This window comes from Bidens hawaiensis, unplaced genomic scaffold (assembly GCF_021521415.1).
Source record: "Bidens hawaiensis isolate Kalapana, Puna unplaced genomic scaffold, B.hawaiensis_p1.1 tig00002839_1, whole genome shotgun sequence".
NCBI lineage: Eukaryota > Viridiplantae > Streptophyta > Magnoliopsida > Asterales > Asteraceae > Bidens > Bidens hawaiensis.
In genome coordinates, this window is record NW_027491153.1 from 1847853 (window position 1) to 1870091 (window position 22239).

General features: G+C 33.5%; 1 protein-coding gene across 1 annotated transcript; it reads right to left on the bottom strand.

Moving 5' to 3' along the window:
- Positions 1-394: 394 nt before the first annotated feature.
- LOC143621349 (large ribosomal subunit protein eL38z/eL38y-like) lies at positions 395-938 on the bottom strand. The gene is made up of 2 exons (XM_077092798.1): positions 686-938; positions 395-546 (listed from the first exon to the last, which is right to left on the bottom strand). The coding sequence occupies exons 1-2, from the start codon at positions 915-917 to the stop codon at positions 524-526; spliced, it is 255 nt and encodes an 84-aa protein (XP_076948913.1). The 5' UTR covers positions 918-938; the 3' UTR covers positions 395-523.
- Positions 939-22239: the final 21301 nt, after the last annotated feature.

Below are 22239 nucleotides of genomic sequence, written 5' to 3' on the forward strand. Positions count from 1 at the left end.
TATGACCAACTCAAATGACCAACTCAATAACACCATAGAAAAGGAAACTCGCCACTTTAGAAAAAGAACGAGTTTTGAGACAAGTTTCAAATCAAAGATCTTAAAGAATCCAAGCACTAACCAGTAACCAACTCTAACGAGGTCAATTGTTTGAACAAAATGGTTTAATTATTTTAATTACTTGAATTACAACTTGAACCAATTAGATTACACTTTAACCTACTAAATAAAACAAACTTTTCAACATCACTTACTACTAAGGGAAACTATTTTATCAACTATATATTATTTAGTCTTGAACAAGTTCAATATATGCAAGTAATAGTGTGCAATGGTTTAGAGTTAAGTTGACTAACAAAGGAGAGTCATAAATCATAAACAAAGATACAAAAGTACATCAACCAAGTAAAATCAAAATTAAACACTACCAAGTCCCTTATACCAAACAAAACAACCATATCAAGTAACCACATAAAGACACAATGATAACTTAAAAGGTCTTGCAATCTCTGAAAGATACAACTTAAAGGTCTTGCACACTCAAACCTGCAGCAAAACAATATTTGGAAGATACTTAGCATCAAATCCAGTTCAAATATTGACAAATAGTTGTAACCACAAGATAATAATAAATCTTCTTTGACTTTTTAGAATTTATTGAAAGAAACAGAAGAAGTATACAAACCTAGGGGAAGAGATTGCTTCAACTTATCGGCCTTTTCCTTGTCAAAGACGCATAGGGTGTACAGGTACTTTGAGCAGCGAACCTTGAACTTGACAACATCCTTGCTCCTTTTGATCTTCACGGATCGTGCATCCTTTCTTCTTGCAGTAAGAAGAAAGTCCTTAATCTCGTGAATTTGCTTCGGCTGTGAATAAAAAGAAACTAAAAGATTAGAATCAAAACTAATTATCATGTAGCATAAGATAAACTAACGATTGACCAGGGCCGGCCCATAGGGGTGGCGGGGTGGTCGACGGCCACAGGCCCGACACCCCGTTAGGCCCGAATTTATTTTCTTAAAAAATTATATTTATTTTTATTAAAAACAATATGTATATTTAATGTTTAAACTTAATAACATGACCATTAGCTTGGTCTAGTGGCAAAGAGATATTACTCTCAACCAAAAGGTTGTGGGTTCAAGTCTCATTTGAGGCATTTTAATTCTATTTTTATATAAAAAAATTTTACACAACCCAAATTATAACCAAGTAAACCTATATAAAAATTTAATTGTTTAAATCAACAAAATACTCCTTTTTAATTAAGGCCCAAAATTATTATCTTGCCTTCGCCCCAAAATTTTTTTTGCTTTCTCGGAGCCGGGCCTGCGATTGACATACAATATGCAACCTTAGGTTTTTACAGATAATTCTTAGTGCATAGATTAAAGATTGTAACTATTTTGCAGCTCCACATGTTTTCTTTATTTTGAAAGATTGTATACATTTGATCAAGAGTAAAACTTTGAATTACATTGAGTTGAAAATCAGAAGTAACTTATGCAAACTCCACTAAAAATAATGAAAGAAGCTACAAATGTAAAATCAAAAGAGCACATACATTGTTTTATTAAATGATTTCAAAATTACAATAAACGGTCCATTGTATAACTAAGAGTGCAAATGAGATGAACAGCTTGAGAGCTTTTCGAGCTTGAGTTAGGCCCCCAAAAAAAAGCTCGTTTTGTTATCGGCCAGAGCTTGAGCTTTGTTTGGAAAGCTCGTTTTGGCCCGTCGATCCTTATGTATTTTTTTAAGTGTTAATGTACTAATTTCACAATGCAAAACCACAATCAAGCCGAGCAAAGGCTTGTTTAAGATGTTTTCTCAAAATATATACAAATAATTAAAAACGTAAATAAATAAATTATAAATAATAAAAATAAAAGGAGCTAGAAATAAGTCAAAACAAAGTGAAGCTCAAGTAGAAGTAAATCAAGAGTCAAGACAAGGCAAACTCAAGCTTTAGAAAAACAGCTCGAAACAATCCTAGTAGAGCTTCAGCTATTTACACCCTAATGTATAACTGCTTAAAACACTCTGTGCAAGATCTACAACTCAAAATCCATGTAATCCCTAAATAAAACTAACCAAAATTCAAGAGTAAATTTGTTGACTTTCAGCAGTTTGTACAGCTCAAAACCCATGTTTCAAGCAACACAATCATGAATCCAAAGTAATCGCATAACAAAAAATATGCATTACGACAAGGGTTAAGAGCAAATACCATTTTTGAAGAATCCTACGGCAGCCGAAGTTACAATAAACCCTAGCTTGCTCAAAAAATATATATTGTGTTGCGGGAGCACACGGGCTTCTGAAAGTCATATTGGGCCTTTAATATTAGCGTTAACGGGCGCTCATTAGTGTATGGCCCAGAGCATTCACATTCAAATCACAAGTTTAATGAGTGAGGTTTTATAATTTAGGTAGTGGTTTAAGGTAAAGGTGAACAAATCAGTTAACTATTAACCGGTTAATATGCTAACCGGATTTTTTTGGCCGGGAATTAACCCTTTAGACCAGTTTTTCGGGTCGGGAAGTAACCGGTTTTGAAAGATTAGAGACACGGTTTTGATCGGTTAGGCCGAACTGGTTAACCGGTAAATAACCGGAAAAAATCCGGTTTTTTAAATCAATAATATAAACCGGTTACTAACCGGCAGTTAGGATCGGGTAGTAACCGATTATGATTGGACTGGTTAGTAACCGATTACATTTTCGGGTACAAGCCGGTTAACCGTGTTCTGTGTGCCCCTCTAGTTTGGGGTGTTATGAGTAAATGAGAGAGAAAATACAGTGATATTTCTGTATATTTAAAAAAATAATGTTCACCCAATATAATTTTTTAATATTTGTTGAAAGTGATTGTGAGTGAAAGAGAAAGAGAATAAGGTAATGAATGTAGTGTTTTTAGTGTAATTTTGGATTTATAGATCATGAATTGAATGGGAATGCTCTAAGCACATTATTATATTGTATTACACACACACATATATATAATTGGATTCATTTCAGAAATATTTTTAGTGTGAGAATAAATCTGGACCATTAGATTTATTAATTAATGGTTGACACAATAATGACATTTACCGTAATTAATGATATTTTGAGAGTTATTTAATTAAATAAAAATGGTAGTTTAGGTAGATTTATGGGTTACAAATTATTATTTATTTTAATTATATTGTAAGAGTTACATTTTACCATCTTTTTACATAAAAAAGTTTTTGAATCTATGGTATTTAAGCTAAAATATGACATCTTTATCATCGAATGTAGTGTTTTTTAGTGTAATTTTGAATAAAAAAATATATTTGATTAAAAAATAGAGTAGTGTTTAAGCTAAAATATGACATCTTTATCATCGATTTCTCTTTTAAATAGAAAAGATAAGTTTTTTTGCAAAATTTTTTTTTTTAATATATAGTTTTTCTTGGTGTACGAAGAAATTGAAAATGTGTATGAAAAAAATAAGATATGTATAAAAAAATTAAAGATGTGTAGGGAAAAAAATTAAGGGTGTGTATTAGAAATTAAAGACGTGTAGGAAAAAATATATTATGCGTAGGAAATTTTGAAATATGTAGGACAAAAAAAAGTGTGATAAAATTGTAGATGTGTAGGGAAAAAAATATGTTGTGCATGAGAAAAATAAAAACATGTAGGAAAAAAAATATTAAGATGTGTATGTAAAAATTAAAGATGTGTAGGAAGAAATTGAATAAGCTTAAGAAACATTTGAAGATGTGTATGACGAAAAACATGCGTACGAAGAAATTGAAAATGTGTAGGAAAACAAATTAAGATGTGTATGAAATAATTAAAGGTATGTAGGAACAATTTGAAGATGTGTAGGAAAAAATAAAATATGCATAGGTAAAAATTGAAGATGTGTAGGACGAAAAAAAAGAATACGGAAATTGTAGAGTGTTGGAAAAAATATGTTGTGCATGAGAAAATGAAAGATGTGTAAAAAAATTAAGATGTGTATGGGAAAATTAAAGTTATGTAGGAAAAAAAATGAATATGCGTAGGAAACATTTGAAGATGTGTTGGACGAAAAACATGCGTACGGAAAATTGAAAATGTGTTGGAAAAAAAGTAAAGACGTGTATTAAAAATTAAAGATATGTAGAAAAAAATTGAAGATGTGTAGGAAGAAATTATAGTTGTGTAAGATGAACTCAAGAGATAGGGAAAATAATATAAAGATAAATTTATTGTTTTATAGATTTATTATTATTTTTAAAAAAAATTAGTTATTATGATTTAATTAATTATATCACTAAGAAATGTACTTTTGTGAATTAATTATATATATTAATTGGATAGAGAATACATTTATATTATTTTAATATTATTTTCAAATATTTTAATGATGTATGATTAAAATTTAAATGAGTGGTATAGATTGGTTTCTCGCACTTCCCGCTGTAACTTGAAACACACACACACAAATATATATATATGTGTATATATATATATATATATATATATATATATATGAGTGAGATCTAGAGAGAACTCTTTTTAAAAAGAGAACTAGAGAACTATTAAAGGATTATTTTTAACTATTTTTATAAAAATATTTTGTGATTTTTTTTTCTTTCCTCCTTCTAATAAGATGATAATGTTCCTAAAAAACTGTCGATGTAATGCGTATGTGCATTAATGTGTATTGTATATATAAAATAGTGTTTTATTGCATATAATACAACAGAAATACATTATAAAAATACACACTATTGAATATATGCGAATACGACACTAATAATTGTATGCAAAACACATTATTGCATATATGTAATACAACACTAATGCACATATGCACTATATCGATTTTTTTAATATTTGTATATAATATAACACTATTACAAGCAACTATATATATGCTATTCAACACTATTTCAAATATCAAAATGCACACTATTTCACATACGCATTATAAAAAAAGTCGATGTATTGCATATATGCATTACAACGTTAATTTTTTTTAATTTTTTTTAATTTTTATATTTTTTTTGTGGTGAAGAATAACAGCATATAAGAAGGATGAAAGAAAAAATATTTTAAAAATATATTTTTTAATTAAATTGAAAATACTTCATTATTAGTTCTTTAATTCTCTCCATAAAATGAAGTTCTCTCATGACCCTCTCCATATATATATATATATATATATATATATATATATATATATATATATATATATATGTATGTATTGGATCATTTCAGAAGTTTTTTTACAGCGAGAAGTGCGATAAGTGAAGGTGTAACTCCATTAATCCCTAATTGCACTCTCTTTCTTATGTGTAGGTGCATATGTAAGTGTGTAGGTACGTATGTTTGTATATGTGTACGCATGTTTGTATATGTGTATGTATGTTTGTATGTGTGTAGGTACATAGATTTGAATGTGGCTCGGTACATTTATATGTTTGTAGGTAGGTTTGAATGTGTAATTAAGACATAAATACAACCAACCTACATATATGTATGTAACATCATATGAAAGAGAGTGAAAATAGGGATTAATTAATGGAGTTATACCTTTATTTCTCGCACTTCTCGTTGTAATATCGCTTCTCACAAGATCCATCCCATGTATATATATATATATATATATATGATTCATGTGAAAACTCTTTTGAAATTAAGAACTTTGAGAACATTTTAGATCGCAACAAACCCAAAAATAAAAAATATCATAAAATAAAATAAAATAAAACGCAAAAATAAAAAAAAGTAAAAAAATCAAAATTCTTATTTATCATCCCGGTTTCATAAAAAAACGTCTCGGTTTTGTTAAATTATACATATATGTACATTCATGTTTTTTTATTATATACACATGTACAATTTAAGGTGAATGATAATGTACATATGTTACATTACGTAACTAGAGATTAAATGAAATTATACACATGTGTATAATACGATTTTTTTTATTTTTATTTTATGAAACCGGAAAGAAATATAAAAATTTTGATTTTAATAACTTTTCTAAAATTTTTGTTTTTCTTGTTTTATAATTTTTTAAAATGTTTTTTAGAGGTCCAAAATGGTTCTCAAAGTTCTCAATTTTCAAATGGTTCTCTCATTCGTTACAACAAATGGTCTCTAGGTTGAGCCTCATTCGTTATCTATTCGTATGACTAATGGCTTCTGGGTATGCACCATTCGTTATGACGAATGACTTCATTCGTTATAACGAATGGTCTGATTCGTGCCTTAACGAGAACAACGAATGAGTAACGAATGAATAAGTCCATTTGTGATATCCTTGAGACGAATGAGAGGCTCATTCGTTACGGAAACATGCGAATGTATTTATAACGAATGGGTTGATTCGCTGTTTGGTCATAACGAATGAATGGGTAACGAATGAATATATCATTCGTGACTTCTACATGACGAATGGGAGGCTCATTCATTACCGGAACATATGAATGTACCTCATTCGTTATAGCTGTCTAACGCATGATCAGCTATTTGTTCAACACGACGAATGAGCATTAATTCTATCCAAAACTTCGACTCAGAGGTTAAAGTCAAAATCGTCAAGAACACAATACAGTCAACATATACCAGATCTGCGATTTAAACCTCAAATTACGATGAAACAACATGAAATTGGTATCATTGAACTCGGAATCACATCGCCTATGAACCCCAATCAACCAATTATCTAAATATGGCGTTTTAAATGGTGCGATTGATGTATATATATACGGCTCATATATTGATTAATTAACCTATCTAATGTTAACGAATTTCAACAAGGATCATCTCGTTTGATTAGATTTTATCATTTGTGTATAGATCTAGGATTATTAAACGAGCCGAACAAGTTTTTGTTATTGAACGTACCTTAAACGAGTCGTTTTCACGAACCCGATCTAAGCTTGATGTTGGTTTGGATCGTTACGACGTTCCAGCACCAACAAGCTTGGGTTTTCACCTTCGGATCTTGGCTTGGGATATAAAAGGGTGTTTGTGTGTGTTTTTGAAGGTGTAGGCTATAGTGTAGAAATGAATGAAAATGGAAAGGATTCGGGTTTAAGGGGTATTTATACTCCCTTATGCCTATGGACCTAAGGCCCATTCCATCTCTTATTCCATCTTCTAAAGTCCAAACTCACCCTCTTATAGTTTATTATCTAAACTGATACACGACAATTATTGAATGAACGGAATTTTCTTTTATTATTATAACCGAAAGTAGGATGTTACAAGTCTTCCCTTCTTAAAGAGGTTTCGTCCCCGAAACCTAACTATTACTTAAAAAATCCTGGGTAAAACTTGTGCATCTCTTCCTAAGCTTCCCAAGTGGCATCTGATCCTTTGCGATGTTTCCATATCACCTTCACCAGTGGGATAACTTTATGACAAAGTTGCTTTTCCTTGCGGTCAACTATCTCTACAGGCTATTCGATATAGTTTAATTATTCATCAACCTCAATGTCTACTAATGGCAAATGCGACGTGTCATCAGCTAGGCACTTTATCAAGTGAGAAACATGAAAAGTAGAATGAATTCCTTCCAACTCTTCGGGTAAATCTAGCTTGTAAGCCACTTCACCTACTCGATCTACAATCTTAAGCGGTCTAATGTACCTTGGGCTTAACTTTCCTCTCTTCCCGAAATGAATAATTCCCTTCCAAGGCGAGACCTTGAGCATCACATTGTCATCAATGTTAAACTCGATCAGTCGTCGCCGCTTATCAGCATATGACTTCTGTCGGTCCTAAGTAGCTTTCATATTTTCCTTGATCTGATCGAACCTTGACGAGGTTTCTTGCACAACTTCCAATCTCCTTCTGACCAATCTCTCCCCAACATACCGGGGTCCAACAACGTCTACCATACAACATCTCAAACGGCGGCATACCAATACTCTAATGGTAGCTGTTGTTATAAGAGAATTTTGCAAGATGTAGATGATCATCCCAACTTCCTCCAAAGTCTAAAACACAAGCACGTAATCATATCCTCAAGGGTTTGGATAGTCCTTTCAGACTTCCCATTGTCTGAGGATGATACGCTGTACTGATGTTCAATCTTGTTCCCATAGTTACATTTCCAGAATCTTGAAGTAAAGCGAGTATCTCTATCAGACACGATCGATAACGGCACTCCATGTTTAGCCACAACCTCTTTTATGAACACATTTGCTAACGTTTCTGACGAGATGGCCTCTCGTATAGGTAGAAAGTGAGCGCTTTTCGTTAAACGGTCCACTATCAGCCAAATGATATCATGATGTTTAGCTATACGGGGTAGCTTAGTTATGAAATCCATGGTGATGTGTTCCCATTTCCATTCTGGTATCTCTAAAGGTTGCATCTTCCCATAAGGTTTCCGGTGTTCAGCTTTGACTTGCAAACAAGTTAAGCACTTACTGACATAATCTACTACATCATTCTTTATACACGTCCACCAATAGTGTCTCTTCAGGTCTTGATACATCTTGGTGGATCCTGGGTGGATCGAGTATCTTGTATTATGAGCTTCATCTATGATCGACCTCTAAGATCTCCATGGCCGGAATCCACATGCGGTCAAACCTAGTCTTCACCCCATGACTGTTTTCCATCAGCTCGTTTTGCTGTCCGAAGATTCTTTCCTTCTTTACCAGCCCTTCGTTTATAAGCACCTCGGACTGTACTTTGATGATCTCTTCAAAGAGATACGAGTTAATGATCAACTTATACGACTTCACAGTTGCAATGACTTCTTCATCCTTACGGCTCAGTGCGTCAGCAACCACATTAGCCTTACAAGGGTAGTATTTGATATCACAGTCATAGTCCTTTATCAACTCTAACCATTTCCTCTGTCTCATGTTTAACTCCTCCTGCTCGAAGAAGTACTACAAACTATTATGGTCGGTGTAAATAGTACACTTGGTACCATACAGGTAGTGTCTCCATATCTTTAGAGCATGCACTACTGTTGCTAACTCTAAGTCATGTGTCGGGTAGGTACTCTCATGAACCTTCAACTGTCTGGACGCAACTTAACCCACGATGCGAGGCATCAGTACAAACAACCAAATCCTCGTCACCATCGGGTAGAGCAAGGATTAGAGCTTGTGTGAGTCTCTTCTTCAATTCTTTGTAAGCTTCTACCTGAAACTTACCCCAGCTAAATACTATAGACTTCCGGGTCATTCCGGTCAACGGTGCGGCTATCTTGGAGAAGCCTCTGATGAATCTCCTATAATAGCCAGCCAACCCGAAGAAGCTGCGTATATCAGTCGGGTTCTGCGGAGTCTTCCAATTCATTATCGCCTCAATCTTAGCTGGGTCTACATTAATCTCTTCAGGATTGATTACGTAACCTAGAAAATGTACTTCACGTAACCAGAACGCGCATTTCGAAAACTTAGCGTACAACTTCTCTTCCTTCAGTTTCTCTAATACTTCTCTTAAATTCTCAGCATTGTCATACCTGTTCTTAGAATAAATCAATATATCGTCAATAAAAACGATTACTGACTTATCCAACATTGGCCGACATACCCTATTCATCATGTCCATAAATGCTGCGGGAGCATTTGTTAAACCGAACGAAATTACGAGAAACTCGTAGTGGCCATACACGCGTCTGGAACGCTGTTTTAGGGATGTCCGCCTGTTACACTTTCAGCTAATGATAACCTGATCTAAGATCTATCGGAGAGAACCAACTCGAACCTTGTAGCTGATCAAACAAATAATCAATCCGTGGCAACGGATATCTGTTCTTCACCGTAAGTTTATACAACTCACGATAGTCTATACACATTCTCATACTTCCATCCTTCTTCTTAACGAACAACACCGGTGCACCCCACGGGGAAACACTCGGTCTTATAAAACCTTTATCGAGGAGTTCTTGTAGTTGAGACATCAATTCTTTCATCTCGGACGGCTCTAGGCGATAATGTGCTTTCGCGACGGGTTGTGCTCCTGGTATCAAGTCTATCTGGAATTCTACCTCTCGCTCCGGTGGCAATCCCAGAAGGTCTTTAGGGAACACTTCTGGATAGTCGCACACAACAGGAACATCTTTTACTTCTTTTGTCTCGGTCGTTGCTTTGACAACATACGCCAGGTAGGCACCGCACCCTCACATTAACAAAACTTCGGATTTTATCATCAAAATGACATTAAGCCCTGAACTTTCTTTATCACCATAAACCGTCACCGTACCACCATCCAAGGACTTTAACCTTATCATCCTACTCTTACACACTTTCTGAGCCTCGAACTCAGATAACCAATCCATTCCCAAAATCACATCGAACCCTACTAAGGTAATAACATACAGGGTAACAGGGAACTCACGTCCCTATAACTCTATCTTACAATCCTTAACCATTCTCATTATCCTAACCGAGGTCTCACTAGAAGTTTCTACTATAAAGGCTTCAGGCACATGACAACATTTCATTTTGGCTAACTTACTAAACATTGTAGCTAGAAAACTTCTATTCGCACCTGAATCAAACAACACAGAAGCGAATATACTGTTTACTAGAAACGTACATGTGACAACATCTGCGATCTGCTTGGCCTGCTTCTAAGTTAACATGTTGGCCCTAGTCCTTGGCCTAGATTTCTCAGCATCCTTCCTTCCACTTCCTCCCGCTTCATCAGTGCACTCCCTAGCTATATGACCCGTCTTACCACACTTGTAACGTGCGGGCTTTGCAATGCAATCTGGAGCATAATTCCCCACCTTCCCACACTTGTAACAGGCATTCAACCCAAGCCTGTACTCTCCACCGTGAGCTTTACCACACTTGTGACAAACATCCGTACCCTTACCCCATTTGCACTCACCACTGTGCATCTTACCACACGTCTTACATGACCTCTTCTCCCACACTCTCTGCTTCTTATCTATAGGGTTCCACAATTGAGTGCCGGGTCGTTTAGCAGGAAAAATTCATTTCTTCTCTTTCTTCTTCTCCTCCACCACCACTTCGTCCTCAGCCAAGTCATCACAAACCATCTCTGCGAGTTCGACAACAGAGTCGAAAGTAGCAGGTTTTCTTGCCCTGACTAAGGTGCGGACGTTCTGTGGAAGTTCTCTAATGTAACACTTGATCCTCTTAGCTTCAGTATTCACCATGTCAGGCACCAGCCTAGACATGCGGTTAAATTCAGTAGTGTACTCGCGGTGTGTCATTTTTCCCGCCTTTAGATTCAAAAACCTAATCTCAGCCCTCTCGACCTCAGCATCAGCACAAAAACGTTTCATGACCATCTCCTTCAGGGAATCCCACCTCATGGCCTTAATTTCCTCTCGAGTCTTCCTCTGCTTTACCGACTCCCACCAATACTTAGCTTCATCTCTGAACGACCGGGTAGCATAACCCACTGCTTGGCCGGGACGACACTAGCTAATTCGGATAACCTTGTCCATGGCGGTTATCCATTGGAGAGTAGCGATTGCATTCCCTAAACCAGTCAGCTTCGGCGGGTTGCAACCTTTGAACGACTTATAGTTACACCCATCCCAGCCTCTCTTTCTCTCATAAACTTTCACAGATTGAGCGTCACTCGAATCGCCTTCCCCATCATTAGCTTTCTTACCATCATCCCCTGCCCTCTCAGCGGTCCTTGCGTGGCTTTCAGCAGACTTGCCAGGATGTAATTTCTTCACTGCAGCAGCTACAGCCTAAGCAATGGTTGCTTGAACAGCAGGGTCAAGTTGATACCCTTCATTGTTGCTTGGATTTCACCCAGCTGCACTTCTTTCCTCTCTAGTGTTAGTAACTGGATCTACAGAAGGTTCTCGGACAAAACGTGGCCTTCCACGATGTCCAGTACGACCTCCTTGACCGACAACCTTTCTTGCTCCAGCCTTTCTTGCTCCATTCCCTTCAGGTCCTGACATGTGCCTTCCTCAAGCTAGTTGTTTCAGTCTATCTACCTGCATGCATACTAAGAGTTAGCTACGCTGAGTGAGTTCTTGTTAAAACAAGTAATATACAATACATACACTTACATTCATATACGCATCCGAAGATGCATATTATATGATTTACCTGTTTACCTTCCTTTCGTACATACATTAATTCATACATACATTCTTCCATACTTTCATACTACATACATAACTATCTTTACCATCTCAGATATTATTATGGTCTGGTCCCTTCTATCTCAGATATTCGTAGGGTTTTGTCCCTTCTATCTCAGATATTCGTAGGGTCTGGTCCCTTCTGTCTCAGATATTATTAGGGTCTGGTCACTTCTATCTTAGATATTGGTAGGTTCTGGTCCCTTCTTTCCATGCAACCATACATTCTCTTCATTAAACATACATTTTATTATATACTTTCATACATACTCTTAATCATTCATGTATATTTCATGCCTCATATATAAAGCCCACTTTTCCTGGCAATACGTGCAATATCCGAAGATCGTTCACGTACCGACAAGAATTCATTCACATTCTCAATCTCTATCACATAAATCATATACGACATACACTTACCACTTAGGGTAAGTGTATTAACAATCACATCGAGTAAGCACACAATCCCGGAACATAACAAGGAAGTAGGGCTAAAAACTCACATGAACTCGGTTCCTCTTAGAGTTAATGGTAAGTCCTTTCATTAAATGGGCGCAGCTAACTGTATAACAATTACACGTATCAGTTAACTATCTTTACCCTTATTATATTTCTAGTTTAATATAACCCTCAACAAGCGGGGGTCCGGGGGCAGCGCCCTGCAAGCGGGGTTCTAGGGTCGGCAGCCTCTAGCGAAGTCCAAGAGGCAGAGCCCCTGGTTGGGATTAAGCTACGAGTTTCCATTAGAATTCTTTAATAATATTTTCTTTACTATCTCATTCGTTATAACGAATGGTCTCTAGGTTGAGCCTCATTCGTTATCTATTCGTTATGACTAATGGCTTCTGGCTATGCACCATTCGCTATCTCATTCGCTATGACGAATGACTTCATTCGTTATAACGAATGGTCTGATTCGTGCCTTAACGAGAACAATGAATGAGTAACGAATGAATAAGTCCAGTTGTGATATCCGTGAGACGAATGAGAAGCTCATTCGTTACGGAAACACGCGAATGTATCTATAACGAATGGGTTGATTCGCTGTCTGGTCATAACGAATGGATGGGTAACGAATGAATATACCATTCGTGACTTCTACATGACGAATGGGAGGCTCATTCGTTACCGGAACATACGAATGTACCTCATTCATTATAGCTGTGTAATGATTGGTCAGCTATTCATTCAACATGACTTATGAGCATCAGTTCTATCCAAAACTTTGACTTAGAGGTCAAAGTCAAAATCATCAAGAACACAATACAATCAACATATACCAGATTTGCGATTTAAACCTCAAATCACGATGAAACAACATGAAATTGGTATCATTGAACTCAGAATCACATCGCCTATGAACCCTAATCAACCAATCATCTAAATATGGCATTTTTAATGGTGCGATTGATGTATATATATACGACTCATAGATTAATTAATTAACCTATCTAATGTTAACGAATTTCAACAAGGATCATCCCGTTTGATTAGTTTTTATCATTTGTATATAGATCTAGGATTATTAAACGAGGCAAACAAGTTTTCGTTATTGAACGTACCTTAAATGAGTCATTTTCACTAATCCGATCTAAGCTTGATGTCGTTTTGGCTCGTTACGACTATCCAGCACCAACAAGCTCGGGTTTTCACCTTAGGATTTTGGCTCGGGATATAGGAGGGTGTTTGTGTGTGTTTTTGAAAGTGTATGCTATATTGTAGAGATGGATGAAAATGAAAAGGATTAGGATTTAAGGGGTATTTATACTCCCTTAAGCCCATGGACCTAAGGCCAATTCCATCTCTTATTCCATATTCTAAAGTCCAAGCTCACCCTCTTATAGTTTATTATGTAAAACGATACACGACACATGATTGGATAAACGAAATTTTCTTTTATTATTATAACCGAAAGTAGGATGTTACAAACGTGACATAAATATATTTAACCTATCAGGACTATTATCCGAGCCGGGTAATAAAACTAATTTTGTATAATTGTGTTCCTGAAAGGAAAGTGAGAGAAATAAGTTTTTTTATGGAAATGAAGAAAGGAAACAATACAAAGTGTGTTTCCAAGTTTCATTAATAGAAAGTAAAAAAAAAAGTAAAGAAAAGGTTGGAAGAAGATTGTTTCCTTTCAAACCGGAAGGAATTGGAAAGAAAGGAATGGAATAAAGACGAGGAGAGTGGAAAAGAAAATGATAGAAAGGAAATGATTTCTTTTAATGAACTCTGGAACACAAGAAGCATTCACATTTCTTACTCTATCATTACATTTTCACTTTCATTTTCGATAAATTATATTGTTTTATTTCTTTATCATTATATTTTCTCTCACATTCATTCATAACCACCTTCAAATAAAATTAAAAAATAAATATGGTGCTACATGAACTTTTCAAAAATATAGAACAATACAAACATTTTCTCTATCCTTCATTCATAACACTTGAAACCACTCATTACATTATAAAAACCTTACACACATATTATAGGGATATGATGTAAATGCTCTAAGTAAAGATATCAAGTTACATATTATATGGATATGATGTAAATTTCCTAAGTAAAGATATTAAATTAGGTTAATAGAGCCAAGTTTGGAATGTATAATTTTAGAAGTTTAATCTCGACTCCTTTATTATTGCTAATTAATCATTTAACTATATGCTTATAAGTTTAAGAAAGCTTGGTGTATGAAGCTCAACGTCGACGCAATTTATTAAAGTTTGGATGAATCGAGCTTATATAAAAACTTGATTAAAGTTATCAACAAGTTGATCTCCAGTACCTGATGCTTAGTTAATATTCGTTTATAATTATAAGGCCCCTTACCGGTGCCCTACTTTGGACGTTGGATTTACTCATAAACATAGTTCCAAATATCAGAGTTAATTAAAACTTTACGCGGAATATAAAACTTCAACCATAAAACATTACATAACTTTCAAATCTTGTCTTATCAAACATTCATAGTCATTTAAGAACAAAACATAGTCTTTAAAACATCATAACATTTCCTTGAGACGCCAGTGTCTTCAATTCGATGCCATGAGTCTTCATCAAGCGAACTACCTCATTCTACTCACCTGCGTGCATACTAAAAGTCAGTTACGCTGAATGAGTTCTAGTTTATCACACATAATACAATACATACACTTACCTTCAATTATGCATCCGAAGAAACATAATAATTACTTTACTAATTTACTTTTATTACATAAGTTCATACATACGTTCGTACTTTATTACTTTCATACTATATAAATTACTGTCCTTTTCTATCTCGGATATTATTAAGGTCCGATCCCTTCCTTTTATATCTCAGATATTATTAGGGTCTGATCTCTTTGTCCTTTGTCAATCTCAGATATTATTAGGATCTGATCCCTTTCTTGTCTACCTCAGATATTATTAGGGTCTGATCCCTTTTTACTTCTCAATCTCAGATATTATTAGGGTCTGATCCCTTTCTTCTCTATCTCAGATATTATTAGGGTCTGATCCCTCTTTCTTCATCTTCGTGTATACTGTCTTTACATACCCATAACATACATACTTTCTTTAATCATTCATAAGTATTCATATATTGTACATATATCTATCATACACATACATCTATCATATAAATACCTCCCTTGATAGCACGTGCAATATCCGAAGATCGTTCACGTACCGACAAGATTTCATTCACATTTAAGATATCCATACATAACATATAAACCATACAAGGCATACACTTACCAGTTAAGGTAAGTGTATTAACTATCACATCGAGTATGCACACAACCCCGAAAACATAACAAGGAAATGGGGCTAGAAACTCACCTGAATGCGGTTACATTCACCGTTTATGGTTATTCCTTTCTTGAGCCGTGCATGACTAACTGTATAACAATTACACGTATCAATTAACTATTACTACTCATATCGTGTTTCTAGTTTAGTTATTACCCTCAACGAACGGGGGTCCGGGGGCAGCGCCCCTGGTAGCGGGGTTCTAGGGGAGGCAGCCCCTAGCGGGGTCCAAGGGGCAGAGCCCCTGGCTGGGGTTAACTCATTCTTCATAACGAATTAAGTCTGATTCGCTATCTGATTTGTTATCTTATATTTATGAGCGGACAAAAATATAAGCGAACATACATGTTAAGCGAACTTATCATTAAGCGAACTTGCATGAGGCGAACTTATATGTACGCGAACTTAACATCCGACGAACTTAGTGTCCGGCGAAGTTAAGCTTTTAGCGAACATATCCGTAGACGAACTTATACGGCGAAGTTGGTTAGTAGGCGAACTTGCTTGCAAGCGAACTTTCTTGCAGGCGAAGTTGTACAGCAGCAGTTTCGGGTTTGGTTCTAACCCTATAAACATCTCAGTTTTAACGTGAAATACTTTGATATGATGTTAATAATTCCTGTAAACATTCCCGTGGCCATTTTTGGATAAAACACGACCCGAAAGTGCATAAAGTTTGGACCTTTAAGATTAAAACGTTCAATACTAGGTATACAGTTTATTTAAACGAGTCATAAGCAGCCGTAAGTTTGTTAAGTTCGTTTCTAACATCAAGTTTGCTACTTTAATACTCGTTTATACCCGATATACACTAGGTTCAAGTTTCAAGGCTAACCGTTCATAAAAACGTAAACTTTAAAGATAAAAGACATACCTTTACGTGTTTTAAGGTTACGGTTTAGCTTGGTTATGAACTTCAGGTCTTGTATCTATCTTGTACTACGAGGATCTATCAAGAATCGACGTTTGCTTGGCTTGGATCTCACCTCTCTCTCGGCCATGTGTGTGTATATATATATATATAGTGATATGTGTGTGTGTTCTTGAGTGTGTAGGCAAATATGGAAAGATAGAATGAGGATTTGGGTTGTGGGATGATTTAAGGGGGTATTTATATCCCTTAAAGCTCATGGACCTAAGGCCCATTACCCCTTAATCCACTTTAATTAGTCCAAGTCCATAACCCTTTCTTTACTTAATATTAATTAATATTTAACACGCGACAATTTACGCAACTCTCTTTATTTAATATTAGAATATTTAGGATGTTACAATAATCCTAGTTAGAGTAAAAAGTTATGGACTTGAAGGTAGGGTGCTTGTTCAGTTAAATTTAACTCAACAAATGAACAATCACGAACAACTAAACGTATGGGTTTTATTGTTTGTGCTCATTCGTCAAAACAGGGGACATGCTTGTTTGTTAATATTGCAAACGAACGATTATGAACATAAACAAACATAAAAGAATGATTTATTACTTATGGACTACTAGGTGAAAAGTGTTTTTTTATATTGGTTTATCATAGGCTATATAAAGGTTCTAAAATATGAAATTAAAATAGGTTTTAAAATAATATTAGTAACAAAAAATAATATATAACGATGTCGGTGGTACCATTAACTACCAACATCCAACATTTTAACGAACAAAAGCGTACATAAGTAAACATATACAAGCATATGTTCGCTTGCATAGTTAAATAGACAAAAAAACGTTTTAATGCTCATTCATATTTTAAATAAATGAATATATACGAACTTCCCTTCTAAAGGTCCATTGATTGTTAGGTTCATTTGTAGACATAATTAAAGGAATAACGCCAAACTTGGACCATAATCAAAGTGTGGCATCGGTTCGAATAAGAATGCATGGTAAGAGATAATCGGATTAAAGCAACTAAGGGTCATGAGCTACGTGATCTGATCATCCTAAAAAAAGGGAATATGCCCCTCAACGAACTGTCGAGTCGTAAACCACATGTGATAAACCTAACTAACAATAAACACTCATGCGACAACACCTAGTGTGATCATATGTCGTGTTAAAGCATGTTAAATTTTATGAATTTAGCTTGAATAGTTGAGCTATACTTACTTGTGTTAGTTATGAGATTAAAATTTAAATAAACAAGTCAAACCAATTAAAACATAACCATTGTAAGAAAGAAGAGTTAAATTATAACCATTAAGGGGGTGTTTGGATGAGCTTTTAAAATTGTTTTCTTTTTTTTTTTTGCTTATTTGCTTTTTGAAAAGCAAAAGCAATTTAAAAAAAACTTCAATTTGAAGCTTTTGGATGAGCTTTGCCAAACACATTTTGCTTTTCAACAAGCAAATAAACAAATAAACAAGTTTTAAAAGCTCACCCAAACACCCACTAATTATGTTTAAAAAGGTTGAATTGAAGTAATAGTTAATTTACGAGTTAAGGGAGAGATTATTGGGATTGATAAGTTCTAAAAATGCATTGGCGATGACTATTTTTCGTAAATTGTCACGACATGGGAGCATACTTTGACATGACCGAAGACAAAGAAACCGTTCAAGCTCAAGATTTTCTTCATACTATCCCTACTAGGGATGAGATCGGGACCGTACTGGTACCGACCGGTTCCGGTCTCGAAAATCCTGGTCTTGAAAATTGCGAATTCTTGGTACCGGTACCGGGATTGAAGGCAAAAATTCGAGAAATACCGGTCCCGGTCCGGTACCGAAACTCAAAATTTTGGTACCGATTCGGTACCGACGGTACCAAATCGGTACCGATTTCGGTACCGGTACCAGTACCGATTTTGCTCATCCCTAATCTCTATACACACACACACAAACACACACACACACACACACACACACACACACATATATATATCATAGGGTGAGTATCAATTAAGAACCTATAATTTCATAAAGAACTCTAAGAACTAATCTAGACCCTAGATCAATTGATCAATGGTTCTTATTAATAATGGCATTTGGGTAATTAATTAAAAGACTCTGGATTATTGCTAAATAAGAAAAGGGTATTATGAAGATGAAAATTATTTTCTTTGTTAACTTTTCCTATAATCCCTCATGCATCTCTCTCATCTAATTGGGGTTTTTTTCTCTCCCTAATTAAATCATCGAGATGAACAACAAAGTTTTGAACATTTAATTAATGTACGTTGTATTAGTAATAAATATTTGCCTTCATAAGGTTGATGACAATTCTCCATTATAGATTTGTGTTCAATGATGATGTTAATATATTTATTAGAAAATAGCAGTTATTATGAAAAGCTAGTCAGAACGCAGGTTACTCATGAGCATTTTTATGAATTTTTTTTCAGATTATTTCATATGTATTGGTTACTCAAAATGCATGTTAGTGTAATTATGCTTGGACACCTGGACGTCACAATTTCAATTTATGCAATTTCTAATTTTCTGCAATTAAATACACATGCTGTAGGAAAATTTGTATTTGTTTCATATTGAAAAATGACAAAAATAAAAAAAATAAAAAAATCCACCTCCTTCATTATTAACCAACAGTTTTACGTACCATTGAAAAATTGAGTAATTCACAACACACCTTCGTCGAACCAACGATTTAAAGATTTATATATATGTAGATAGTATAGTTACATATATGTAAAACAACAAAATATGTGTAAATAAACCGTCGTTGAAGATTTACATATATGTAAGCGAACTATTAGTTTGAAAAATGGATGATGTGTATGAAAATTTACATATACGTAAATAGTACACTTACATTTATGTAAATATATGTAAACGAACTATTAATTTGAAAAATGGATGATGTGTATGAATATTTACATATACGTAAATAGTACACTTACATTTATGTAAATACACACACATATGTTTTTACTTACAGAAATGTGAAGATCTACACATTATGTTGATGATCACTTTTAAAAAGCATATGATTAATTTGAAAGATTTACATTTATGTAAAAAATAAAAAGACATGACTAATATGAAGTCCTCTATTTATGTAAAGAGACGTAAAGTTTAAAAATAATGGTGTGTGAGTATTTTTGTTTGTACGTAAATATATGATAGAAAGTGAAACAAATATAGTATGAAGATAAGGTGAAGAATTAAATTATTAGTATGAGATTGTTGTAAATAGGATCCGTAAAAACTGAAAAAACAAGAGAGAAAATAGGAGATAAAATAATTATAGTTAATTAACAAGAGAGATAAAACTATTGGTAAGTTAAAATTATACCCTTCTATTTTATTATTAAAGTTTAAAGCCTAAATAAAAGTGAGTTGTTGAGATTGGTTATTAAAGTTCTTAATCAAATTAGAGTTCTTAAAGGAAGCCAACCCATGTATATATATATATATATAGAGAGAGAGAGAGAGAGAGAGAGTGTGTAAAGTTATAATAAAAAGATTCATGAGAAGTGTATGAAACAATATGAACCCTTAGATGGACAATTACATATAGGGGTAGGATGGTCTATATTGTTTTTCTTTATTTTAGGCATTAAATCATTAATTATTATTTTTTCTATTAAATCATTAATTGTTTTTATTTATTTTAGGAAACAATATGGACCCTTAGATGGACAATAACATATAAAGGTATGATGGTCCATATTGTTTTTCTTTATTTTAGGCATTAAATCATTAATTATTGTTTTTCTTTATATATATATATATATATATATATATATATACTAGCTTTAGAGCCATGTAACACACGTGATGATCTAAATAATTAAGTTACAAATAAAGTGATACATAATATATATAGAAAAATGTATTACACCTATATTTGTATTATTAAACATAAAAATTGATTTTATTTATATCACAAAATGATTTTTTCTAAAAAAATGACCTTAATAGAAAAAAATAATGCACGTGCAAAAACATACCCACGAACACTCCATCTATTGAAAATTTATTCTTAGTATCATATATGTATAACTGAAAGAAATTTAGTTATGAACCAATTTCGAAGAATACTTCTAATATAATATTAGTTTTTGAGCTACACCATAAAATATTTTATGGTAAGTTTGAGAGGTTTCTCGACTTTGCCAATTAACAAAATAAACATGTTAACTCGCTCAATTTTATGAATGTTTTGCTTCACTTGAGCATAATTTTGTAATACATGTTTCACATACAATATTCTGATCATTATTTAAAGAAAAATTAATGCTGACACAAATGTTTCTAATTTGATACAAGTTAAAAACATTGATAGGCCTGGAGGTGTAATGTTAGAAGTGTTTGTCATTTTTCTTAAATTTTAATAGTCACGGGAAAAATACTCCATGTGCAAAATCCCGAAACTTTTGACTATTTACAAAAATGTCCTTAAAAATAAATTCGAAAACGTATCACATTTAAAATTCTAACTTTCATTTATTTTACATTTACAACTTTGAACCCGTAACAAGTTTGACGATGAATCTTTTTGTATTCTCAAATTTTTAAAAATATTCAGATTACCTTTTTTTAAACGTAACAAATTTGAGCCAAATGGAGTTAGCTTGTACCAAACGATATATTTACCAACTTTACCCGTAACAATCAAATTTAAGGTCCACAAAAACTCCGAAGCAATCCTTGATAAAAAAAACCCAATAAACTAAATATGATAAATTGTATTATATTTTAAAGTGATTACTAACCTTACAATTTAATACATATATGTATAGTTTACTAAATTAACCAAAAAAATAAATAGATATATTTAAATCATAATTTTATAATAAATAAATTTATATGACAATTTAAAAAAAACAATAGATAAAATGGATTTGTTTTTAAACAATGGATCAACTTTTAAGCATATATTTATAACTTAATGATTAAATAAATTACTTCGTAAATTAAAGCATATTAGCGTTATTTTTTTTAATTTACAATCTTCAACAATATACATAGTATAATATGTTAGTAATAACATTTAAAATTACATTCTTTTCAATATTTAACAAACACGGTTTGTTGTTGTTTTTTGGATTTCACCAAGTATGTTGTGAAGTATATTCTCATAATGTATAGTAGTATAATATGTATATATTTATTTTTATAAAAGTGTAAAGGTATAATATAAATAGAGTTTAAAGAAAAAGTGAATGATTAATCATTTTTATAGATATAATATAAATGGAGTGTAAAAGAAAGTTAATAATTATTGATATATGACATATATAGTTTTGGAGGGAAAATATTGTGTGGATTAATCAAAAACTGAAATGTGTCTACAATTGTTTTACATTAATAGAATATATATATATATATATATATATATATATATATATATATATATATATAGGGGATGGATCATGCGAAAAATGATTTTAGTGTGAGAA

Excerpts from the sequence above, each read along its gene's own strand:
- LOC143621349 (XM_077092798.1), bottom strand. The coding sequence starts at position 917 with ATGATAATTAGTTTTGATTCTAATCTTTTAGTTTCTTTTTATTCACAG. Across the intron at positions 547-685 it reads GAAGCAATCTCTTCCCCTAG|GTTTGAGTGTGCAAGACCTT; the intron begins GTTTGTATACTT and ends GTTTTGCTGCAG.